The sequence below is a fragment of the Neophocaena asiaeorientalis genome, unplaced genomic scaffold, assembly GCF_003031525.2.
Source record: "Neophocaena asiaeorientalis asiaeorientalis breed wild unplaced genomic scaffold, Neophocaena_asiaeorientalis_V1.1 scaffold59, whole genome shotgun sequence".
In the NCBI taxonomy this organism is placed as follows: domain Eukaryota; kingdom Metazoa; phylum Chordata; class Mammalia; order Artiodactyla; family Phocoenidae; genus Neophocaena; species Neophocaena asiaeorientalis.
In genome coordinates this window covers 3,653,270-3,681,097 of record NW_020174268.1, presented here as the reverse complement: position 1 = coordinate 3,681,097, position 27,828 = coordinate 3,653,270, and the positions used below count along the sequence as shown (strand labels likewise).

General features: G+C 34.2%; 1 protein-coding gene across 5 annotated transcripts in view; it reads left to right on the top strand.

The window, feature by feature from the left end:
* The window catches only part of ZC3H13 (zinc finger CCCH-type containing 13), an 86,886-nt gene that overhangs the window by 24,892 nt on the left and 34,166 nt on the right, over positions 1–27,828 (top strand). For all 5 annotated transcript variants that reach the window (XM_024755430.1, XM_024755433.1, XM_024755432.1 and 2 more), the window contains exons 5-8: positions 3,189–3,297; positions 12,512–12,651; positions 13,229–13,389; positions 18,853–19,050. In XM_024755430.1, the coding sequence (XP_024611198.1) occupies positions 3,189–3,297; positions 12,512–12,651; positions 13,229–13,389; positions 18,853–19,050 (608 nt within the window). The remainder of the gene's footprint in view (positions 1–3,188; positions 3,298–12,511; positions 12,652–13,228; positions 13,390–18,852; positions 19,051–27,828) is intronic.

Genomic DNA, 27,828 nt, shown 5'->3' with positions numbered 1-27,828 from the left:
CACAAAACAAGTTCATTAATGCAAGAATAATTTCAGTTCTATACTAGGAGAGGTGGAAGCTATATGCTCTATGCTGCTCTGGCAGGACTAGGTTAATTTTAGTTATCACGTTTTATTGAAGCAACATTGGCAAATTAGTGTGCCCAGAGAAGATGACAGAGTAGTGAGGGGTGTGGAAATTGTGAAATATTCATGTATGATCAGTGTGTAGAGTATCTTTGGCCTGATATAAGAAGGTGTTGAAGAGATTTAGTGACTGTTGAAATATTTAAATAGCTATCATGTGGAAGAATTATTAGATTTGTTTTGCACGATTCTAGAGGTCAGAACTAGTTCCGATCAATAGAAATTCTGGAGAGGTGTAAAAGAGTTGTGATCAGTATAAGAAATAATTTTCTAATACTTAGAACTTTCTGAAAATGGGAGCAAAGAATGCAACAGTGGAGAGCTGTGAGTGGAGACCTTGGGAGTAAATCTTTTTTTCCGTGAAATTATTCTATTAGAGGACTTCTATAACTGTACAATATTTAGGAAAAACATTTCAGCATGGGGTAGGAAATTGAATTATATTACTTCAAAGACCCCTAACATTTTATTATTATGGTTGCTAATCCAGTTAATATTGGTTTTCAATTCTTTTTGCCTCAACACTTCTTTTTAGATAGTATTCTTGGTAATGCCTCCTTACTAGCTAAAAATAAAATTTATAATAAATATAATCTGTCCATACATACAATGTTTAAGAAATAAATGTAATATAAAGTAGAAATAAAGTGAAAGTAGAGTTCACAATTATTTATTGCATTGCTGAAATGTAAGAGACATTTAAAACCATACATTTTCCCTAAGTTAAGCATAGACTTATTTGGCAGCAAAACCTGATTTTAATTGATATGAAGCTTATTATACAGTCTTTACCCAGTTGGTGAATTCATATATTTTGCTGCAAAAATATCAGTATATTTGATTATAGGTTGCTGCTCCAGACCCTACTGGCATTGTTAGTTAATATATTTTGAAATCCAAATAATTCTGAATTCATAAAATATCCCATGGGTACTGGCTAAAATATTGTGGTTCTTTAACAAGTATTTCAACATGTACATGTTCCAGAATGATTAATTTAGAATACGTAATAATCAAATGGTTGTACCTCTAATTAATATGTTTGCATATAAGAGCAGTAAGATGATAGTCCATTCTATTCAAGAAATTACAGGAAGGTGAAAGAGCAGACCATGCTGTACTACATGGGACAAGTAATACCAGACCCTTTATATTTGAATATGATCAGAGAAAGAGGGAAATAATTTCATTTTACAAGGAATAACATGCCTAAACAAGTTATACACTATTGAAGTGGAAAAATGAGGAAATACAACATTTAAAAAAATGACCTAAGCCTTAGGTGTTATCAAAATAATTTCCTCTATTATGATTTGAGGTGGGATAGTGACAAAGTATTAGGAAAAAACATATCTCCTAACTTGAAATTCCACCACATATTGAAGCCTGCATTCAATCTCTAGTACTTAATAATAGAAGTTATATGTGATCTCTGGGGGCAGTATTAGAGTCATATTGGAAAACAATAGGTAATACAAAAATTATATAATTTCAATAGGTAGGGTAAATATTATGAAATACATAAATTATTAATGAAATTTATTGAGATTATTATATCTGTTTCTAAATCTGTTAAAAATATTCTGTTACAAACTTGCAGATTATTTTGTTTTCCAGTACCAGAATTATTGCTCTGAAACCCTTTTCAGCTACATTTGTAGTTGGTATTACAACTACATATAGACGAATGTAGTCTGCTACCTTATAGACAAAAAAACCCAGAATATATTATTTAGTAATTTGGAGAGAACTTTCTATGAAAATTTTTTGATATAGCACATACTAATGTATATTTATAGTGGGTGTGATCTACAGAACATTCAAAAGTTACCTGGGATATAGAATAGCTCTTCATAGATATTCCACAAAATGTGTTTCAAGAATAAAAATAGATTGTGTTCCTTTTTCTCCTTTGTCTTATGTACAAATAGGAGTGCATTTCTTTTTTCTTTCTCTTTTTTTGACCTTTTACCGTTTTGTCCTGGCTGATATAATTATATAATCTTTTAATGATATTTGTCAGCCTCTGTTGTCGTACCAGCAACTATATGTGTCATTTAGCAGTAATACTTACAACATGACTTCATACCTAAATAAGTAAAATTTAGGGGCAGTTATATGCTAGAGTTCTTTAAAAAGAAGACAAAGAGAAATTAATTTGTGTTTTAAGCAGCCAAATTTTATGTCTGGTATTGCCCAGAAAGAACTCTCAGCACTTAATGTCCTTGTGTGTTAGTGTCTTTCATAGTCAGGATTTAGTGTTGATAAAAGTGAGACATGGTGGGGGGAAGATAACAATTCCATGACACTGGTTATTTTCTTACCACCTAGTAAAATGTGGTTTAGAGTCTTCATCTTATGTAACAGGATATTTAATTAAAATTTACGAGCTGAATCACTGTTGTCCTGCTTTGTCTATAGGCTACTGTTATACCTGGAATAAAATGTAAAACTTTTTGGTTTTTAGCTGAAATGTAAAGGTAACTTTTCTAACTATTTTAGTTACCATTTTGGTTTCATCAAAATAGGGAAAATCTCCCCTTTTAAAGCATTTATAAAATTATTAGATGAGTTTGGATTTATCTTTAGCTGTAGGTAAATGCTTTTACGTTAGTATATGACAAGTCTTAGATCAGCAATTATATTTGAGAATCTACTGTGAACGGTGTAACCTTTTTAAGTCATTTTAAAATATAGTCACTTACAATTCCTCCAGTTGTACTTTATCCGTTTTAAACTTAACCCTGTAATTTTCACGTAGAAACTGAGTATGTAGTATACTACCAAATGCTTATTATTCAATTTTCGTTGTATCTTTTAAAATCTTAGTTACTTCAAACATTTACCAAGTTGCCGTTCTTTAGTAAAATAGATAATAGTACAGTCTTTTCATCGTGGTACTCTAGAACGTGTTACTTCCTCTACTTACTGGATGCGTGATTATTTGCAAGACTGATTCTTTAATGAAACAAAGATGAAGTTAGAAATATTCTGTATTATAGTAACTACCTCATGTAGTTTTTATAAATATAATAACCCATATGTATGTATGTACTTTTTAGAAAGAATCTTCAAGAGGGAGACATAGGGAAAAGGAAGACATAAAAATCACTAAGGAGAGAACTCCAGAAAGTGAAGAAGAAAATGTAGAATGGGAAACTAATAGAGATGGTGAGTTTCAAAAAATCTTTGTTTATATAGTCAATTTATTGATTATTCGCTTTGTAGACTTCCTTGGGCTTCAAAACACTTTCCAGCTATAGTTTCAGAATTGTCTAATTGACTTGTGTCTATCTTACTGAGCTATAAGGCAGAAAATGGCGTATAATAGCAGAACAAAAGCAAAGAAAGCTGTTCTCCCTAGAACTTACTGTACAGCATCACAGTCCTTTGGAATTTTATTACATTTGTAAATTTTTAAGTTCCTCAGTACCAAGATTTAAAAGAATCTAAATTTATTGTTTTGCATAAAATATTAAAAGTGAGATTCTTAAACCTTAAAGACCTAGGAAAATTATTTCTAAAACATTGTTGGATTTTATCTTTCAAGAAATTGAAATCAGATGATAATTGAGACCTGGAATTTGTTCGTCAGAAATTAACAAAATTATTTTTGAGTCATTGTCTTTAACAAGTAAGCATTTACTTTCCACACCATGAATGTTCTCTCTTCTCTACTTCTGTGATCTTCTGGAATGTGAGCACTGTAGCCTCACACTACCAAATACAGAGAAGGGGAACTCACATTTGTTGAATGTGTTGGGTGTACTGGGCATTTTAATATAACATATAATTACCTCATTAAATCAGTAGCTTTGTTACTCTACTTATAGATGACAAAACTAAAGAGTTTAAGGATGTAAGCAACTTCCTCATCAGATAGCTGAAAACTTAAACCAGGGGCTAGAAAATTATAGCTGTGGGCCTGCCACCATTTTTTGCAATAAAGTTTTATTGGAGAACAGCCATGTCTGTTGGTTACATATTTTCTGTGGCTGCTTTTGAGCTACAATAGATGAGTTGAGTACTATGACAGCCAAGAGCCTGCAAGCCTAAAATCTTTACTACTATATTTAAGAACTATCTCTGAAAACTTACTAATACTTGAAAAGTACCTTAAATGGCTGTCCGGTAATTTGAACATCAGTACTTTTTAAGGAAATCCATTCCATCTTTATACAGTATTGTCTGTTAAAACGTTGCTTCTAAGAACAAGTAGGAAACTTCTCTATGATTACTTCATGCGACTTCATAAATAAATCTAATACCTCCTACAAAATAGCAGTAAATAAAATATTACAAGCCTTAACTGTTCAAGGATGAATGGCTAACTTTTCCTAAATTCTAAGGGATTAACTCTTAACACACTCAACATTTTTTTTCATTTTAATTATTTTTGTATAAAATACATTCCGAAATATATTGGCTGCTTATTTTTCAAAATAGAAACTTCTATTCCCATTACAATAATGCATGCTAATTGTTGAACATTTTAAAGGTTCAGAAAAGCCTAAGTTAGTTTGCTCCTTTTCTTTATAGTAGCTCTTTCAAACCCTCTCCTTAAATCTCAAACCTTCCAGCCCCGCCTCTCACTGTTGTGGCCTCTCCAGTCGCGGAGCACAGGCTCCAGACGCGCAGGTTCAGCGGCCACGGCTCACGGGCCCAGCCGCTCCGCAGCATTGTGGGATCTTCCTGGACCGGGGCACGAACCCGTGTCCCCTGCATCGGCAGGCGGACTCTCAACCACTGCGCCACCAGGGAAGCCTTCTTTATCCACAGACTCTTTTCAGCTTCCTGCCACCACACCTATAAACTAGTCTTTCATACACATCTAAACTTTCTCACTTCCCTCTTTTTCTTTACAAGGGGCCTCCGCCCTGCTGCATAAGGTTATATTCCCCTGATTTCCTCCCACCTCTGCAGTCTTGTTCATTTATTTTGCCTTCTCTTTTACAGCTTTAACATCCATCTTGGCACATTTTCTCTTCTCCTCGTATTATTTAGAGCCATCACCCTGCTTATTCCCACTTTACAACCAAATTCTACTTTTCCCCCTCATATTTATTCAGTCTTCTGACCCTTGTCTTCACTAAAACTGTTCTTTATAACCTCCTCTTTGCTGACTAAAAGGAGACATACTTGTCTCCTTCTTCTATAACCTTTCTGCAGCATGTGACACATCCCAGAGCCTCTGTCTTCTTGAAACACTTTCCCCTTGGCTTCCATCTATCATTTGTCAGGTTTTCTGTTCTCCTGTTGAAGCCCTTTGGTCTTACATAGAGGCTCCTTGTATGCTGTCTATCCCTTAAATGTTGATTCCCAAGGCTTCGCTCACACTATCATCTTTAAAAAACGAAAGTGATTTTACTACAAGAGGCTTTTATATGTGAAATTCTTTTAAAAGGTGAGTAAATGTCTCTTAAAGTAGTTTTACATACAGAATACATTGCTGTTTCTTACTCTTTCTCTTGAGGTTCTGATTGTTGTGTATCTCTGTGGTTTTTCTGTTTTAAGGAATATTGAAGCATGGAGTTAGACTGAGCTCATTTAATATATTTACCTTCTGCATTTTCAGTCTAAAGTGAATAGCAATTTTAGCTTGACTCAGAAGAAGTTGATCTGTATGAGTAATTGTCAAAGTTTTAGGTCTCAGGACACTTTTCACTCTTTTTATAGACCCCAAAGAACTTTTGTGGATTATCTGTTTCATTAGTCTCCATATTAGAAATTGGTTCTGAGAACATTTTAAAATATTTATTAATTTATTTAACAATGACAGCAGTAAACGTAACATATACTTTTATGGAAAATAGCTATGCTTTGCAAAGCAAAAATAGAAATTGGAGGAGGTGGCAATGTTTTACATGTTTTTGCACAGTTTTGGGGGTTTTTTTGGCTACACCGCTAGGCTTGCGGGATCAGTTCTCCAACCAGGGATTAAACCTGGGCCACAGCAGGAACGCGCCGAATCCTAACCACAAAACCACCAGGAAACTCCCTGAAAATCTTTTTAACTTCTTAAAGTGAACTCTTAACTGGCTTAATGAAAGACCTCTAGATTTTCATATCTGCTTCTGCATTCAATCTGTTACTGATATCACATATCACGTGACTTCTGGAAAACTCCACTATATACTCAAGAGAGAGTGAGTAAACCAGGCAAATAATGTAGTATTACAGAAATATTTTTGATCTCCTGGAACTCTAGAAATTGTCTTGGGAATCCTTAGGAGTCCTCAGACTACTCTTTGAGAACCACTTGTCTCTAGAAGCAGCTTCTAAAATTTTTAGTTGTTTCCCCTTTACCAAGACTTCTTTTCTTCTCATTTTCCATTTTTCTCTCCAGATGAAATCATGCTCCCAGGGCATCATTAACATCTATGTATTAATGACTCCAATATCTGGAGCTCTTAATTGAGGCATCTACCAACTGGATGCCTCCATCTGAGTCCCATATCTTAAGGGCACCACTTTCCTACTGGTTTCCCAAAAGCCTGAGAGTCATTGTTCCGTTGTTTTGTTTTTTAATTATCTACTTTATACATATTAGTGTGTATATTATCAATCCCAGTCTCCCAATTCATCCCATCCCCACTTTCCCCCCTTGGTGTCCATACGTTTGTCTCTACATCTATGTCTCTATTTCTTCTTGCAAACCGGTTCATCTGTACCATTTTTCTAGATCCCACGTATAAGCGTTAATATTTTTTTTTTAATATTTGTTTTTCTCTTTCTGACTTACTTCACTCTGTATGACAGTCTCTAGGTCCATCCACATCCCTACAAATGACCCAATTTCATTCCTTTTTATGGCTGAGTAATATTCCATTGTATATATGTTTATCCATTCATCTGATGATGGTCATTTAGGTTGCTTCCATGACCTGGCTATTGTAAATAGTGCTGCAGTGAACACTGGGGTGCATGTGTCTTTTTGAATTATGGTTTTCTCAGGGTATATGCCCAGTAGTGGGATTGCTGGGTTGTATGGTAGCTCTATTTTTAGTTTTTTAAGGAAACTCCATACTGTTCTCCATAGTGGCTGTATCAATTTACATTGCCACCAACAGTACAAGAGGGTTCCCTTTTCTAAGAGTCATTGTTGATACTACTTTTTCCCCTCAACCCAGACATTTATGGAATTCTGAACATTTCTATCTACTGAATGTCTTTCAGAACCATCTGTTTCTCTAAATTACTACTAATATTCTAGTTCTTAAGATATTTGTTGCCTATAAATATATTTTATTAAATAACCTCCTAACCTCATGCCTTGAGATTAGCCTTGTCTCCTAAATCATTCTTCACTTAAAGGCAGAATACTCTTCACAGAATTTTTTTTTACTGAGGTATAATAATATGTTCAGAAGAGTGCATGATTCATGTGTACAACTTACTGAATTTTCATGAACAGAACAGCCTTGTATAACCAGCACCCATCAATAAATAGAAAATTATTAGTATCCCATAAGCCCCCTTGTACTCCCTTTCCAGTTACTGCCTCCCAGCCCCCATCTCCCAAAGATAACTGCTGTCCTGATTTTCTGCCACCATGGATTAGTTTTGTCTGCTTTTGAGCTCTATATAAATAGAACCTATAGCATGTACTCTTTTTGTGCTTAGCTTCTTTTTATTTTTTAATAAATTTATTTATTTAATTTTTGGCTGTGTTGGATCTCTGTTGCTGTGCACGGGCTTTCTCTAGTTGCAGCGAGCGGGGACTACTTTGTGGCACGCAGGCTTCTCATCGCGGTGGTTTCTCTTGTTGCGGAGCACAGGCTCCAGGCGCGTGGGCTTCAGCAGTTGTGGCTCGTGGGCTCTAGAGCACAGGCTCCGTAGTTGTGGCGCACGGGCGTAGTTGCTCTGCTGCATGTGGGATCTTCCCGGACCAGGGCTCGAACCTGTGTCCCTTGCATTGCCAAGTGGATTCTTAACCACTGCACCACCAGGGAAGTCCCCGCTTAGCTTCTTTTGCTTACAGTATGTCTGTGAGATTATTGCGTATGGTTATAGTTCATTAATTCTACTGGTATATAGTATTTCACTGAATGTACCATAATTTATTCATTCTGTGGATAAACATTTGAGTAATTTCTAGTTTTGGGCTGTTATGAATAAGTTGCTATTACTATTCCTAATCAGATCTTTGGTAAACATGTACCCATTTCCCTTGAGTTTATGCTTGGGAGTAGGATTGCTGGGCCATGGAGTTTTCATATGTTCATCTTTAGTGGATAATGTCAAGTCAAAAATGATTCTCCTTTCTCTGTTGTTTTTTGCCTTTCTCATCTTAGCCATTCTGGAGGTGTGTGGTAGTATCTTTTTGTGGATTTAGTGTGCATTTCCCTAATGAGTAATGAAATTGAGAACTTTTTCACATTTTTGGCCATTGTACAACCTGTTTTATAAATTCTACTCTCGACTTCTGCCTACTGTTTTATTGTGTTACTGTTTTTTTTAATTGAGTATTCTTTATATATTCTGAATATGAGATCTTCATCAGATATATGTATTACAAATACCTCTCTCATTCTCTGAGTTAGAGTGAGCTTTTAAAAGAATAAATTGGTTCATTTCATTCCCCTATTTAAAATTCTCTGATTTCCCATTGCCTTGAGGATCAAGTACAAATTCTTTTGTACCTACAAAACTTTTCATTATCGGATTGCTTTCTGTGTTTCCAGCTCCCCACTCCCAAGTCTTTGTTTTTATTTGGTTCCCTAAATTTATCATATTTGTTTACCATAAGGACCAGTGCAGTAATATAAAAAGCAAAAGTATTTCAGTAGAGGAGAAAATGAATGAACATATTTTGGCAATCTTGGTGGTATGTACATCCTCCTAAAATAAAGCATAAAATCCAGAAGCTGTAAAAGATTTGATTATATAAGGATTCAAAATTTTTTGTGAAACTAAACACGCAAGTGATCTATTAAAGATCACTGTAAGAAAGTATTTGACATGTGTAATGTGTAACCATATAATAAAAGCACTGCATAAACCTATAATGAAATTCCACAAATATATAAGAAAAGGATAGTCCAGTTGGAAAATAGGGAAGAGAAACAAAAATTGGTTACGAAATTCATAGAGGAAATAGAAATGGACAATAAATGCTCAGCCTTACTACAGGGAAATGCCAGTGGAAATAGAGATAGCATTCTTCACCCATCAGATTGGCAGAAATGAAAACTAAGTATTATCAAGTGGAAGTTTACATTGGTAAAGCTATTTTGGAGTATAATTCGGCAATATTAAAAATAAAAATCATACTTACCTTTTGTCCAGCAAATCTAGTTTGTTCTAAAAAAAATACTTGCTCCTGTAAACTAAGGTAGGTATCAAAATGTTCATTGAAGTCTTGTTTATAACAGCAAACTATTGAAAACAAAGTAAATGTCAGAAGGAAAATGGTTAAGCTATGATATGTTCATATCATGAAATGCTTTGCACATGTTAAAATGAAGATGTTTTACCTTTGTGTATGACATGGAAAAATCTTTCTATGGGGCAATGTGTGTAGAAGAGTATAAATATAAAGGCTTATTTTTATATCTATTGAATATGATTACTTGCATACAGTAGATTGCTGGAAGTAAAATTGTCATATTAAAGGGTATGAATGTTCTTAAAGCTTTTACCCATACTGCCAAATTATTTTCCAGGCTAGAAATATTAGTTTACATTGCTACCTCCAAAGAATGAACATGCCTGTTATCTGTGCCTTTGCCAGTACCAAATATTATAATTAGGGAAAAAATGGCTCTTTAATACATGAAAAAGGCTTATTTATATATCATTTGTGTTTCTTTTTGTGTTTATATCTGTTCATGTCCTTTGCCCATTCTTTTAATTAGTAAGAGTTCTTTATATATAAAGAATGTCAACCTTATGTACTAGATGTATTTTTGTTACATATTCTTAAAAAATCTCTGCCTGTTAAATGTGCCATTCTAATTATATTTAATATTTTCCTGATGATTTATAACAGCTGATTCATATAGATGATTCTAAGGTAATTGTAATGATAACCTTAAGCTGTAAGACACGAGAGACATTTTCTAAACTTATTAAATGGTTTGACTCCTTTTTTAAAATAAAATTTTATTGGAGTATAGTTGATTTACAATGTTGTGTTAGTTTCAGGTGTACAGCAAAGTGATTCAGTTATACATATACCTATATCCACTCCTTTTTTTTTTTTTTAAGGATTCTTTTCCTATGTAAGCCATTACAGAGTACTGAGTAGAGTTCCCTGTGCTATACAGCAGGTTATTATTAGTTATCTATTTTATATATAATAGTGTGTATATGTCAGTCCCAATCTCCCAATTTATCCCTCCCCTCCTCAGACTCTGTTTTTGAGTCCTCTCCTAATGTTTTGTGCTTTCTGATTTTTCTTTTGTCAGACTATTATCAGTTGCATTGTGCCTACTTCATAGCCCATCTCTTATAGATTGGGAAAACATCTTATGTTTGATTATAACAGATATGCATAAAGTTAGAATAAGTAGTTTCTGAGTAAAGACTTGAGAGCTTTCCCTCTAAGCAAAATATATTAGCTATAGTACCTTGACTTCGACATATATTTTAACTGCTCAGGTCTCCCCCTACCCGAACTTCTCCCTTGGTTGAGTGGTTAGGGATTAAAGACTGAAAACCAATTTGTCATTTTTTTACATGTGTTCTGTATGGGTGATATTCCCAGATAGCAGTTTGTAGATGAGCAAAACATTATTGATAATACCTTCAGAAACACTGTAAATCATTCTTCTCAATTAATTACCCTTTCCTTTGTTTTACCGTTAGTATTTGATAATGAAATTTTATCTGTTAATAATTTAAGAACACAACAGACAGGATCATCGAACCCTACTATTCACTGATGTAAAGTGTCTCAGCGGAGTGTAAAATCGTAACTAGAGATAGCCACTATTCATTTAATTAAATTCAGTATCTTTAATTATTTTGTGTAGTAAAAACTGCATGCCCATAAATATTTAGTAATTGCTTGCTGACTGAAAAGCATGATTTAGTCAGTGTTATGTATTTAGTGAGAAATTATCATCATACACCAGTATAAGATGAGTAATCAAGTTTTGTGACGCAGATAATAAGATATATAATTACCCTCTTAGTCCTCAAGCATGAATGGATAGTTTTCATTCTAATGTATTTACCTGTACATGCCAATGATGTCCGTTTGTTTTGTGCTTTAAGCAATCAAGTAGGACTCCTTGTCTTTATTTTTTAGTTCTTCATTTTATTTCTCTACCCCAGGTTAAGAAGTGATGATCTTAAGTGCTAAAAGTATAGCTTGAGAAGGCACCTCAGTTTATAATCGGTCAAGCCCAGTGTGTTCATGTGTTAGAATAGAAGTCAGTGAAATTTCCTCCTCCAGGCTTTTGGCATTATTAGCAAATAGGTAGCAGTGCCAGGAGCCTCTGAAAACTACATGTTGTAATGAAACAGTTCTTCACACCACTCTTCCCCCACCCAAACCAACCCTCAGATTCTTTTCCTTGGAAAGGATGAATAGAAATAGATACATGCTATCAGATCCATTGAAGAGATGGACAGTTCTAGTCTAAGAAACTAGTACAAATCACTTATAATGAAAATGTTATAGATTTTTCAGAAATTAGCTCATGTACACATTAGTATTAAAATTACTTAACTTTATTTTTAGATACAAATTACTTAGGATATTAATTTTTAAAAAGCAACAAAACTATGGAAACAGTATTGCACACCTAATGTGACCTTAATTTAATACTGAGTCTTTAAGAAAATGAAGAAGATAATCATATCATATGCAGCATGAAATATTGAAGGCTTTGGTGCCTTTAATGCTTAGAATTTATAGCTGAGTGTTTTAATTGTATCTTTTTTTTTTTTTTTTTGGTGGTCCGCGGCCCTCTCAGTGCTGTGGCCTCTCCCGTTGCGGAGCACAGGCTCCGGACGCGCAGGCGCAGCGACCATGGCTCACGGGCCCAGCCGCGCCGCGGCATGTGGGATCTTCCCGGACCGGGGCACAAACCCACGTCCCCTGCATCGGCAGGCGGACTCTCAACCACTGCGCCACCAGGGAAGCCCTAATTGTATCTTTTAAAAATTCCATCTCCTAACCAAAAACCCAAACAGCCCAAAATCACTTCCAGAAAACCCAGGAACCTTAAAAATGTTTGTTTTCATAAAGAAATTAGCCATATTGATTTTAATTCTTTATAGAAACAGTGTTATTTCTTTTATCTTTTTGAAGTATGTTGTTCTTGTTAAAGAATCTACCATTTTAATTTGTATAAAAAGTAGTTGAAAAATTTTCTCTAATTTTTGGTATAGATAATTATAGTTTCCGACAAGTAATGGAATTTTTATTTTAAAGATTCTGACAATGGAGATATTAATTATGATTATGTTCATGAGTTGTCATTGGAAATGAAGCGTCAAAAGATACAGAGGGAATTAATGAAGCTGGAACAAGAAAACATGGAGAAAAGAGAAGAAATTATTATTAAAAAGGAGGTATGCTATTTATTGAAATTTGTTAGTAATTAACATCAAAATGAGTATTGATCAGAGAACTCATTAGCTGCTTGCTACATCTTAAGTTGTATTAGGATATCGATACTTCACATATGTTAATTAATCTTCACATTTCTCTATTAGATAAATAGGACATATATTTGTTATTGAATAAACAAAACTGAGTTTCTGTTGCCTGGAGTCACCAGCTAATGTAAAATGGGACTTGAATCTATATACCTCTGGTTTTTAGGCCCATGCTATTTCTAGAATACTTGTTTCTTTTTTAAAGAGTAGAAAGATACAATATATTTGAATATAATTTTTTTTTCTGAGGAGATTTTGAAATTTCATAATTTTAGTTTGCTTTATTGATATTAGTGTTATGTTGGGGCAGTTAGTATTGGTTAACAGCATAGGTTCAGGAGCCAGACTAATATTAATATGTGGTCGCTATTGTAACACTTAATACTTCATCTGAAGTTTGGTATAATTTAAAAGCACGTGCTTTGTTGTCTGATTATAACAACAATGATTGGAGGAGTTTCTGAATTGAGTTACTGAATTCTTTTGGAAGGTTTCACCAGAAGTGGTTAGATCAAAGTTATCTCCATCACCTTCTCTAAGAAAGTCTAGCAAATCTCCAAAACGAAAATCAAGCCCTAAGTCGTCATCTTCAACTGGCAAGAAAGACAGGAAGACAACTGCAGTATCCTCTCCCTTGCTGGACCAGCAGAGGTCAGTAGGGTGATAAATAGTGCCAGAATGAAATAGCTTTTTATGAAGTGATATTCAAAAGAATTACTTGGTAGATTACATAAAGATACTTTTAATACATTCAGTATTTAATGTAAACTTTTTTCTTCTAAGAAAAAAGTGTGAAAAGTTTCCATTTAAAAGAAAATTATAGAGAACAATAAAGCAAAGGTCTGTGTCACATCTGTATATGCTTCAGAGCTTTTTATTTTTTAAGAAATAAACAGCTATATTTCTGGTCCTTCCCTCTTGAATTTGTTGTTTATGATACCTATGCATGTGTGTTTATACTTCCATAATATGTATTATCTTACAATATATAGTATTACTTTCATCTATTTAATCTTAATATAGATACAACTTTTCTTCTGTAACTTTTTCACTTAGCATTTTTTTACATTTATCTATATTGATATATATAGCTGTAGTTCTTTCATATTAGTATTTATGTATTTATCTACTTTTCTTTCGTTGAACGTTTAAGTTGATTTCAGGTTTTAGCTCTTACAGATTATGCACAATGAACATTCTTGTCTCCTTGTGTACATGATCAAGAGATTAAATTCTTTATAGTATGTATGAAGCAGTATGAATATATTATTTAGAATTATTGTAGTAGTCAATTGAAAGAATAAAGATAGAAATAAATTACATTGAGGGGTTGAGAATAAGGCAGGAGATACCTTTTCATTTAATGTCACTGTGTACTGTTTAAATTTTATTAAAGGACATACACTAATTTATTATTTAAGAAAAAGGCTAAACTAAAAACCTCTTCCCAATATTTGACCAGTTGGCAAATGTCTATTTGAACCCATAATGAAACTCATAGTTGTCTCCTTCTAGTTTCTAGAGGCTTTAACCCTATTCTAGATTCTATTTACTTTTTACCTAGTTTATTATATCATCCTACTAACTCTATTTATCTAGTGTCCATTCTGCCACACATATAAACATTTTCATTCAGCTGCCCTAACCCTTCACTTTACAGATGTTGTGAGAGAAATCTTAAAATAACAATTACAATTAATTTATTATGCCATTGAAAAATTTAGTAGTTTAACTGAAATTCAGATTTTTTAGAATAGCATTCATACTTTGATCTTTCCACTCTTGTCCATATTTTCGTCCAGCCTTCTTCCTACACTCATCACCATCAGTCCGTCATTGTCTAGCTCAAATTCTGTCTTTCCATTAAGTTTTCCCATTTCTCCTTACTGAACATAATTTCTGTTCCCTTTATATATCAGATTTTATTTATACCTCTCACTTAATACTAATTGCTATTTGCATTATATTTTAGCTGTGGCACATACGTTTTACAACCTCTATTAAATTTAAGCTCCTTGAAGATTGCAGTCTTCATGGTTCACTGTTCTATCTCCCCACAGCACCTACTCTGCAAAGAGCTTTGTATTGTAATAAGGCACTCTGTACAGTTGACTTGATTCTCTCCTTTGTGCCTAAGATTGAATAAAGAGATATGAAAGAAGTTGAACTATACAGTGATATGATTTACCCCACTTGCTCTTTATTCTTTTGACTAACCAATTATATAATTTTCCCTCAATTCCACTCATTTCCCAAAAAACCGCCAGCATACCAGAAATACTCCTTTTCATTTTCTAATCCTTTCTAAATATTTATAAAATCTTCAAAACTTAATCTCTTCATAGAAAGTTTCTATAACTATTTAGATGAAGGGTTAGTTTCATCCTGTTTGTTTTCATGTAGTCTTCTCTTACTGCTTTGTTAGTAACTCACTTATCCTTTGATGAATATTGAGCATGAATAATTACATTGATTTAACTACTATATTTCCGTATTATAAGATATTGACTTTAAGATGCACCATTAATTTAATAATAGAAGCAGAAGGATCTGGAAAACAGTACATTAAAGGTACAAAGAAAACACTGAATTGGGTATAGCATTTCTGTAGTTGTGCAGTTTACATTTTCTAGAGTGGGTCAGACCATCAGCTTTTAGTTACATTGTGGATCATACTATAAACTGAATACATTCAACAAGTTAGGATTGGAATTTCAGTTAAAATTCAATGGAATGTTGCAGCCAATGCCAGTAAATCAACTGAGGTGACAGTCAGGTAAACAAACTCCTTGGTTTTACGTGATTATCATATTGAGTAGACAGAGATAATCACAGACAAATTAAGACTCACACTTCTCTGTGAAAATTGGCAGTTTTCTTAGACATTTATTGTGAGAGAGAGCCTGATGGAAAGCTTTAAGCTGAAACATGTGAAGTATGTCAAAAGCTATTCAAAAAAAATAAGTTTTGGGGAGAGAGAGAAAAAGACTCTAAAAGTGATAGAAGTAGATAATTGAGCTGTGTGCCACAAATAGGAAGTGGGCTCTTTGCCACTAAAGGATAATCATTTGACTTTAAAAAAAAATGTTGAAAGATCTTGTTGACTTCAGAATGCACAAAATCAACTTTGGCCCATTCTGTTGGAAGTTACTTGCAAACTCTGTAACACAACTATGTTTTCCAACTACATATATTTTTTAAGGTATTTGAAGAAATTCTTCACTTTAGTGAGTGTACTGGCATAATCCTGGTGGTTATAATAGCTTAATCCCAGAATGTGAATTTAACACAACAGAAGTTTATTTCTCACTCAAGTAAGAAGTGGGTGTTTCTGATTAATAGGTGACTCTTCTATACATGCAGCTTCAGTACCTAGGCTCCTTCTGACCATGGCTTTACTTTCTTAGGTTTTTGAGGACACCAAAGAAGAAAAAAATTAAGAGTATTGCACTTATTTAGTTACATAGTTTACAATTACCTGGAGTATGAGAGTCTTATTAGTTAGGCCTGGAAGTGGTGTACATCACTTTCACTCACATTCTTTTTGGCCAGAGCTCATTTGGCCATTTGGCCACATCTAACTTCAGAACAGTCTAGACAGTATGGTTCAACAGTATGGCCAGGACAAAAGTATAGTAAACACCTAGCTAGTTTCTGTCACAGGCAATGATGTGAAAATACAGTCTGTGTCAAGAACTTCTCTATCATTTTATCTTGAAAATGGTTTTTTAAGTAATTTTTTATACTATCTACCAATTATTGATCAGTGTGTGTCTTTTAAGTGGAAAAATATGTAGAAATGTAGACACATCACTTATCTGTTAAATACATTAAAAATTTGAGTCACTTCATAAATATGCAGTGAGATATGTAACTAATAATCGTTTTGGCAGAAGACAAAGATGAAAAGTAGATTTGGTCATATTTTAATAACTTCTGATTTGCTAGATGGTTGACCCTATCTATGACAATAAGAAGTAGGGATAAGGACTAAGAGAGGTAAATTTTCTGAATACCTGCTATGAGTCAGTTGCTTTTATCTGTTTTTAATCTTACCAGCAATTTTGAGGAAGATACTATACATTACCTTTTTTACAGCTAAGGCATCTTGGGATTAGAGAACTCTAGGTCACAGGAAGTAAGTTCTAGGATTTTGGCTTAAGTTGTCATTTATAAATATCAATAACTAGTGAAATAAGTAGCTGATGAAAACTTACCAAATGTGTGAAGAGAAAGGGCTACTTAAAAACTCCGTACCAGGCTGAACATTCAATGTTGCAGAAAACAGGAACAAATTTAAATAAGAAATTAATTCAGAATTTTAATATGATTTGAGAGGATATTGATTGATCTGTTGAGAGCAGTTGATCGTGAAAATAAAAACAATCTGTGAACAAAAATATTTTGGATGAAAAATGATTTTTAAAACTGGAAATAGCAGAATAAAGAGATTGCCAAATTTAATATTAGTAGAATGAGTGCAACCTAAAAGAAAATTTACTGAATTTGAAAACACTTTTAAGATATTTCCAATATTTTAAGATATTGGAAAGCAAAAGGAGAGATGGAATAATGGAAAACAATGGAGGAGTGATCTAGGAGATGCAGTAACTATAATAGAGCAAACACTTGGGTCACATGGAGAATTGATGAAATAAAAATAGAAAAAAAACTGAGTAAAAGACTAGGGTTTCAGATTGAAGCAGCATACTGAGTGATAGAAAAGGTTAAAAAAAGAGAAGGTATGCTTATCTTGATGAAACTTTTAGTTTGCAAGGAATAATGTAATAATGCATACAGGCAGAAAAGCTGGGTAACCTGCATAGGAAAAGAAATTAACTCTCTTTGGACTTTTCATCCAAAACACTAAATGCCACAAAATATTGTAACAATATTTATAGAGCTCTGAGGGAAAAGGATATGACACCAAAATGCTCAAACTGTTGTCAGGGTATGAAGTAAAGACAGACAATTTGTAATGTGTAAAGGCTCAAAGTTATAGCATTTAGATAAAATGCTTTTAAATGCCAACTTTTAAAGAGGATAGTCTAGACTCAAAAAAACAATCCCAGGTAGATTAACCGTGAAATACAAAATTCTAAAATTTAAAGGATCAATCTCTGTAATCTAAGAGTTGGGAAAGATTTAAATGAATGTTTAAGATTTAAAACAAAGATTTAAAAGAATATTTACTAACAGTGCTTAAGGTTTCATTTATAGTTGATGTAATTGTTCTTTATAATGCTGAAAACATGGAAACCACCTGAAAAACTTATCAACGTGAAATTGTTTAAAGAAGTTATGGAGCATATCTATTAAAGGAAATTCTGTACAGTCCATAAGAATAATTATCAAAATCCACTTTTTTGGGCTTCCCTGGTGGCGCAGTGGTTGAGAGTCTGCCTGCTGATGCAGGGGACACGGGATCGTGCCCCGGTCTGGGAAGATCGCACATGCTGCAGAGCAGCTAGGCCCGTGAGCCATGGCCACTGAGCCTGCGCGTCCGGAGCCTGTGCTCCGCAACGGGAGAGGCCACAACAGTGAGAGGCCCGTGTACCGCAAAAAAAAAAAAAAAAAAAAAAATCCACTTTTTTGTTACAGAAAGATACCCATGCTATACTTAGTACAAAAAATTTTACAAAACATTGTATTATGACTGTGTGTATGGGGTGGCAGGGAGGGAAGAAGTTAAAGAGACATGGAAAAAGTGTGGACATATATCCAAGGTGTTAACATTGGCTATACTTGGGTAATGGAATTATAGGTGATTTTTACTTTTTCATCTACTATTCTATAATAAGCTTTAAAAAAAAAAATTCAGTTCATACAGTTGTTTTATTTTATGATATTTTCCTTCCTGAAAGAATCTCTTCCTACTCCACCTCTTATCTTTTCTCAGAAATATACCCTTTAAAATTATATAATAAGCAGTATTAATGAAGTAGGTAGCAAGTAAATTTTTTTTGATATTGATTGCTAGTATATAAAATAGTAAATGGCAAGTTATTAAAAGGAATGCTACCATTTTTTAAAAGTGCTTTGTTAAAATGAAAAAAATATTTATATGACCTTCTAAAAGTCTTTAGACTTCTGATAGCTTTGTGTTACCTTCAGGAATTCAAAAAGCAACCAAAGTAAGAAGAAAGGACCTCGTACTCCTAGCCCACCCCCTCCTATACAGGAAGATATTGCTCTGGGGAAAAAATATAAAGAAAAATATAAAGTAAAAGACAGGATAGAAGAAAAACCAAGAGATGGAAAGGACAGAGGACGAGATTTTGAAAGACAAAGAGAAAAAAGAGACAAGCCAAGGTAAGTAGGATTGTATATTTTTAATAATCTTACTTTCTTAGAATCTAAACTACTATTCAGAAGCTTTTAGGCATTACTACAATGGATTACGTAGTGTTTTTGAACTATGTGTAAGTATTTAATACTTACCATATTGAAATATCAATACTTCAATCAATGTTAATATGTTTATAAAACATATAAATCATTATGATTTAAAAAACATAAAATTTCTTAATTTTAACCATTTTTAAATGTCAATTTGGTAGTGTTTTTTATATATATATACTATATATATGTATATACAGTATATTCACAGTGACATGAAATAGATCTTCAGAACCTTTTCATCTTACAAATCTGAAACTCTATAACCCTTAACTCCTTTTCACTCCCCCACCTATCCCCCGGCTCCCCAGTCCATAGTAAACATCGTTCTACTTTTCTGTTTCTTTGATTTTGACTCCTTTAGATACCTCATGTAAATGAAATCATTTTGTCTTTTTGTGACTGGCTTATTTTACTTAGCATAAGGTCTTCAAGGTTCATCCATGTTGTGGCATGTAACAGGATTACTTTCCTTTTTAATGCTGAATAATATTCCATTGTCTCTATACCACGTTTTGTTTATCCATTCATTTGCTGATGAACGTATAGGTTGCTTCCACCTCTTGGCTATTGTGAATAGTGCTGTTACGAACATGGGTGTGCACATCTCTTCAAGACCCTTCTTTCAGTTTGTTTGGCAATGTACTCGGAAGTGGGATTGCTGGATCATATGGTAGTTTAATTTTTAATTCTTTGAGGAACTTTCATACAGTTTTCCATACAAGCTGCTGTACACCATTAACAGTGTACAAGAGTTCCAATTTCTTCACATCCTCACCAACACTTATTTTCTGTGTTTTGGATAGTAGCCATCCTAACTGGTATGAGTTGATACTGTGGTTTTGATTTGGTTTCGCTGATGATTGATGATGTTGAACATCTTTTCATTGCTTTTTGGCCACTTGTATATCATCTTTGGAGTGATGTCTATTTAAATCCTTTACACATTTTTTTTTTTTGCCGTATGCGGGCCTCTCACTGTTGTGGCCTCTCCCGTTGCGCAGCACAGGCTCCTGACGCGCAGGCTCTGGACGCGCAGGCTCAGCGGCCATGGCTCACGGGCCCAGCCGCTCCATGGCATGTGGGATCCTCCCGGACCGGGACACAAACCCGTGTCCCCTGCATCGGCAGGCGGACTCTTAACCACTGCGCCACCAGGGAAGCCCTCCTTTACACATTTTTTAATTGAGTCCATTTGATTTTTGTTGTTGAATTATAGGAATCCATTATAATTATGGATGTTAACCCCTTATCAGATATATGATTTGCAAATATTTCCTCCCTTGTCATAGGTGGCCTTTTCATTCTCTTGATAGTGTTTTTTGATGCACAGAAGTTTTTAAAGTATGAGGTAGTCCCATTTGTCAATTTTATGTTTGTTGCATGTGATTTTGGTGTCGTATCCAAGGAATCATTGCCAACTCCAGTGTCATGAAGATTTTTCCCTATGTTTTTTTGTAGGAGTTTTATTAAAGTCTTAGATCTTATACTTCAGTCTTTAATGCCTTTTGAGTTAATTTTTTGTATGTGGTGTAAGATAAAGGTCCAACTTCATTTTTTGCATGTAGAAAACCACTTTTCCCAGCACCATTTTTTGAAGGATCTCTCCTTTCCCCATTGAATGTTCTTGGCACCCTTGAAGATCATTTGACCATATATGCAAGGATATATTTCTGGGCTCTCTTTTACTCCATGGGTCTGCTTGTCTGTCTTTCTGCTAGTACCACATTGTTTTGATTACCGTGGCTTTATAATACATTTTGAAATCAAGAAGCATGAATCCTCTTTGTTATTACTTTTTGAAATTATTTTGGCTATTTGAGTTCCCTTGAAATTCCTTATAAATTTGGGATGAATTTTTATATTTCTGCAAAAACTATCTTTGGGGTTTTGATAGGGATTGCATTGAATCTGTAGATCTCTTTGGATGATATGGACATCTTAACCGTATTAAATCTTCCAGTCCTTGAGCATGGAATGTCTTTCTGTTTATTTGTATCTTAATTTCTTTCAGCAGTGTTTTGTAGTTTTCAGTATACAAGTCTTTGACCTCCTTGGTTAGGTTTATTCCTAAGTATTTTTTACATTAAGTAATTTTTATGCTTTATTTTGTTCTTTTTTATACTATTGTAGATGGAATTGTTTTTTAAAATTTCCTTTTCAGATTGTTCATTGTTGTATAGAAACACAACTGATTTTGTGTGCTGATTCTGTATCCTGCAACTTTGCTGAATTCATTTGTTAGTTCTAACAGTTTGTTTTGTTTTGTGGAATGTATAGGGTTTTCTACATATAAGATCATGCCATCTGCAAGTAGAGATAATTACTTTTTTCTTTCCAACTTGGATGCCTTTTCAAAATTTTTTTTGACTAATTGCCCTGGCTAGGACTTCCAATACTGTGTTGAATAAAAGTGGTGAGAGTGGGCATCCTTGCCTTGTCCCTCATAGGAAAAGCTTTCAGTCTTTCAGTCTTTCACCATTGAGAATGATGTTTGCTATGGACTTTTCTTAAATGGCCTTTTTTTTTATGTTGCGATCATTCAGGATAAATTATCCATCCAGTAAGCAGCTGATAATAGTTTTATGATATATAAGTTCAAAAAAACCCAGTCTTTTCCCCAAAAAAGATTTTGGTGATGAGCTTAGCCCTTTCTTTGTCTTGGTAAGAGATCATCTTGTCTAACTTACTTAGATGAATCAATTTTTTTTTCTCTCCTCCCTGTGGTGACTTAGAAGAACCAGAATGATTCTGTCAGCTGTTGCTAGGACCTAGCAACATCATTATGTCTTACTGGAGCAATAAAAACTGGTTAACTGGAGCATCCATAATTCTTGAACATATTTTCCTAAAATACACTATCTTATTCAATCTGGTAGGTTTGTTTTTGAAAATGACATGTAAATCAGATATAAATTATGTTAAATGTTCTTGCTGATTTACATTTTAAGAAGTCTTTATTCTTCTCTAATGGTTCTTGGTGCTCTTGTTTTGTTATTTTGACCCAGAAATCTTTGAGAAGTGATTCTTAACTTATATCCCTGGGTAGTTCACCACTGAAATGGTAACACATTTTGTATTATGAGGAATTGAATATTACAGAGATTGATTCTTCATTTTCCATTTTTTTCTCCCTGGCCATCTCTACCAGGAGTAGTAAGGTATGCCTAAGATTCACCTGTTGCTCAGTGTACAGAAAAATCTGAACTTGGTTTATTTCTTCTCTCTAAGGAAACTAAGCAACAGATTACTGAAGGACTGCCTGGGTACCTGATTGTCACTGGAGTTCTAAAGCCATATTTTGACAAGGTTGAAAGGGGGCATTTTGATTTAGGAGGAGTTGATTTGATTTCCAGGTGTTTTTTTTTTTTAAGGCAGATTCATTAATTTAATTTATCTCCATTACTGTGAATAAAGAATAATTCTAAAGCCAAACAGTATATTTAAGAATCTTTGTCACTGCTTTCAGATTCTGGGGTATGTAATTAAAGGTTAGTATCTAAATTCCTTTTGGAGAAAATTGCCATTTAATATTAATTTAGATGTTATAATGGGTTTATTGGGAGTATTTTGGTTATCAGGATGTGTTGTGCTTAAGTGAAAGTATGCTAATACATTTATTATTTATTAGGTTACTGAATACCTAGTGTGTGGTGGACACTGCTTTAAACATTGGTGATGCAGCAGTGAACAAAAATCTTGTCAGAAACTTTGTTACTACAGGTGGAAGTAATACAGTAATTATGTGTGTATAAAATAATATCTTTCCAAATATGGATTGTTTTTCTCCCTTCCAAGTAAAGTAAGACTTACTAGGCCTATTGGATATAGGGGATTGCTTACATTTCTTAAAAGGTGGTTCCCAAATGCATATGCATACATGTGAGACAAATGATGTAACAAAGCCACATGATCCTATGACTTTAAGTCCTTTTCCCTGTCTTCTGTGTCTCAGTTCGTCAACTTTCTACACCAGGACCTACTAACCTGGATTTTAGAGGTCTGATTTGTGAGTTAAAATTTGCCCGTGTATGTTTTCGTGAGGAGTAGAGTGTCCATATCCTCCCAGAAAAATTCATGATTTCCCCATTCTCCAAAAATTCTTAAGAGTTATATTAATCATTCTTTAGGCCTCTGCCACTAATCTGGCATCGAGGATTTCAGTACTCTCATCCCAAACCTTTATTGTCCATGTCAACCTAGTTAAGAATATACTCTCTTCCCAGAATATTTGTTAATTTGAATAACACTAAATTCTGTTATGTAGTTGCTTTTGAAGCGAGTAGTTTCCAGGCCATAGTTCTTAAAGGAATTCTGTATCGGTGTCTTACAATTTGACTGGTAGACTTTACTCAGCAATGATTTATTTATGCAACATTGATCAAAATCTGCATACCACTTATTTATCCAAAAAAAACATGCCTTATGGATTATTTTATTACTCTGCTTTTAGAGAATGTAGCAATTTCCCGTAATACTTTTAAAAATAAACTTTCTATGACCTGTTTGGTACAGAAAACAGCAAAATCTTGATTACTTGGAACTCAACTAAACCATTTATATTCTGTAATTTGTTTTAGAAGATATGAGCTCACAGGAAAATTAAGTTTGAGTTAGGTATTTAGTCAGAAAATCACTTGTGAAGGGAATATTTTGTATCAGTATTCCTAACCTACTGTATCTAGATAATCCTAAACTAGATATTTCAGCAGTGTTTTAGTGGACCTCTAATATCATCTTTATCAATGAAAATCTGTATTCTATATTCTTTGCTGAATTAGGAACGACCAGTATATTAGTGTAGTTTAAGAACAAGGGCCTAAGGAAACACAAAAACTTTTTGGATAGTAGTTAACCAGAGGAATTAGCTAACAAGTGCATATAGTTCATTCTGCTGGTTAAATATGGTTTTATGATAGGTAATATGTTTTGATCAAAATACTAATCAAAATGCAGAATTTTGTGGTTTAATAAGATAGTATTAAGAGCATAGTAAGTTGTTGTTTTTTTTTAATCACTTTATTATAATTACCTGAATATGTCTTGATAAGAGTATAAATGCCTACGTGAGTCTTCCTCAGATTTTAAAGACAGATGTGATCATTCAAAACTTATTGACTGGGCTTCCCTGGTGGCGCAGTGGTTGAGAGTCCGCCTGCCGATGCAGGGGACACGGGTTCGTGCCCCGGTCCGGGAAGATCCCACATGCCGTGGAGTGGCTGGGCCCGTGAGCCATGGCCGCTGAGCCTGTGTGTTCGGAACCTGTGCTCCGCAACGGGAGAGGCCACAACAGTGAGAGGCCCGCGTACCACAAAAACAAAAGCAAAAACAAAAAAACAAAACAAAAAAAACTTACTGACTTTGACATCAGCTTAGTAGAATAAGCAAATTACCACCAAATTGACAGTCTTATTTTCTTTCAGTGATTGCACACATCTGAATAATTAAAATCAGAATGTTTCAGATGTTTGACAAAGACTATTGCCTATTGGATTAATTCTTTAATTTATTCATTATCTACCATTCATGTTCAAATACCATGGTCTGGACTGGTGAATCTTATTCTGTGGCCATGAAGGACAGGACAGGGAGGAATCCATGTGTGAACTAAGCATTTCTGAAGACTGAATTGATAGTTTCTTGAGTAAATATGTACCAGTGTTACTCAGTTATATATAGAGGATGGAAGAATTACATGTTAATGTTACATTAACATTATTATGGAGCATTTCACAACATAAAAATAGAATAGTATAATGACCCCTCATATCCATAGTTTCATCTGTACCCCATCCACCTCCCCCATCCAGTGTTATTTTGAAGCAAATCCCAGACTTCTTATTTCATTTCATCTGTATATATTTTAGTATATATCTCTAAAAGAGAAAGACACTTAAAAATATACAATCACTATCTATATCTATATATATACACACACAATCAGTATATATATATATAAAACTGAATCACTTTGCTGTACACCAGAAACTCACACAATGTTGTAAATCAACCATACTTAAGAAAAAAAATACAATCACTATACCAGTATCCCATCTAAAAGGAAAAAAGGAGAATAATGTAATTTTAAAATTCAGACTTTAAAAACATTGATGAATTTGTAATATCTTTTATAATATTTTCCCAATTAGTCGACATTAGCACAAATAATATCATGAAGGATATGCAAATCTTTTAATATTAATGTGGAACCTTTGTATTCAGATTGAGAGTTGCTTGTCTGAGGCATTGTCTTTTTTCTGCATTTAATTGAGCCCTGTCTATAGACCTAAAAAGTATTTTTACATGAGTACTAATTTAGGCTAGGGATATAAAATTAAGACACTTAAAGAAATATGTAATATAGCTGAACATAATTATATAATATACTGAATTCATGGTAGACGTGTTAAAAATGAAATTGTTCTATAAATATCAAAATAACTTCATCAGGGGGCAAAAAAGCCATTTACATTTAGTCCAATTGATTAAGGCTTGGACTTCCTTTTATAGGTGTGATATTGGGAAAATCTGTTGAACTCAGAAAAGCTCCTGTTTTGCAGCCAAAATCTAGAGTGGTATTTATGTTCCTAAAAATTGTGCTCTTAACCCTTTGTCTGTCATGCTTGATGGAATTAGAGACTTGAGAGGAAAATTGTTCTTCGGGGAGGTTTTCAGTAGCAGGGGGTGGTTGGGAAGTTTAGCCCTGTTTAATAATTGGTCCAATCAGAAATGCATAACATGGCATACAAAGGCCAAAAGTTTAATCTGGTAAAAATATGGGACTGTGTGGTATGAAATGTGATTAATGAAATAACAGATACCCAGCCACACTATAAAAATCCATCTCTGTCTGGCTGTGGTTTGGTGTTATCTGGTGGTAATTTTCTACTGACAGTTAAATGACCTGTGACTGGATTGAACTTCCAGGACAGTGGCAGGGATTTCAAGAATCTCCCTTATTTGACATCCATTTTCTTGGCCTGAGGAGATTTGGAGTCTGAGAAGTCGGACTAGGGACTTGAGAACCATTCTTTACCTCCCTCTTTTCTAAGACTGGATTGCTTGCTGTTTCTTGGCAGGGGCTGGGCCTCTCCATCTCCTCATCACCCCATCCTGTCCCAGGAGAAGGTGATAAGTTTAACTTCTTCCACCAGGTAGAAGATAGGAGCCAGCTGTCTTAATATTTGTTATGCTGGTGTATATTGTTTCTGGGCTTTATTGCATTTGGAATACCAACTCTCTTAGAGCTTAAAAACAATCTCCCCATATGCCAGGGATACTGGATATTTGTCTCTTCTGACTCTTGATCACAACAATAGGTACAGTTTTTAGCTCACTCAAGTCATGGGATTGAACAAGTTCATGTAAGGCTCTTGAACCAGATTCTTAAAAATTATTGTAATTAAATGGCACATAATTCTGGACTTGAATATCATTGAAGGATGTGCTAATAATGCTTATCTTAACATTCTTATCCATTCTTAGACTGAGGTTTTTGAAATTAATTAATTTCTACATAAATGCAAAAATGAAATTGAACCAAAATTATTAGTACTTGGCTTAGATTTACTTGTATTATGTACTTCTTACTAGTTTGCTTGAATCAAATCTGTTTTTCAAGTACCATTTATTTATGGAGGAGACATCTTTCAAAAGATTCCCACAACAAAAGTATTCTAGTTTCTGTAGATCATTCGGTTAGAAATGATTCCCCTTCTGAGGAGTATTTATCACCTGCTGCAAAGGGAGAGCAAGCTACTAGGTCTAAAACAAATCATCACGCAGAAGCATTTTCTTTCTCTGTCTTACATATTTATTTAGGCAAGTTGCTCAATTTCTGAATGACACTTCCCTGCCCAAAACTCTCCAGTGATTTCTTTTATACTTAGAATAAAATCAACTTTTATCATGACCTAGAAGACTCCATATCCTCTGTCCCCTGCCTGCTTTCTGACCCTCTCATGAACTTTCCATTCTCCCATGAATCATAGTTATACTTGTCTTCTTTCTGTTCTTTTTATATATCACCATCCCTCCTGCCTCCTTTATGGTTGCTGAGTCCTCAGCATGAAAAGCTCTTCCCTCAAATTTTCAGCTCTTGGCTCAAAAGCTACCTTCTTAGTAAAGGCCCTTTCCTTACCAAGTACCTAATGTAGTCCCCCAATGTACTTTTTTTGGACCTAACAGTTTACACTTCATTACTCTGTTGTGTAGACTTGTATGTTGCATTAATTAGCTGAAATTGGCTTTCTTTGTTGTTGGTGGGCTACTCCTGGACTCTGCAACTAAGACAGTTTTTCAGTTCTCTCTGTCTCAGTTACCTCATAGGGTTGTCGTCATGAAGATGAAATGAGTTATTATACGAAAGCACTTAAAACAATGCTGTGGACATAGTAACAGCATATGTTACCTGCTATTGTTAATATTATTATAATCATCATTATTGTTAGTGATTTTGTCTGTCTTCTTCATTTCTGTATCCTCAGTGTCAAAAATAATGCTTAGCATAAAAGGTACTCAACATTTGTCCAGTGAATCAAAATGACTCTTTTCCTTCCTCCCTCCCTCCCTTCCTCCCTTCCTCCCGGCATCCCATTGGAGGTTAGGGCCTCAACATATAAATTTGGGGTGGACGGTGGACACAAACATTCATTTGATAATGGATGATTAACTCAACAAACTTATTTTTTC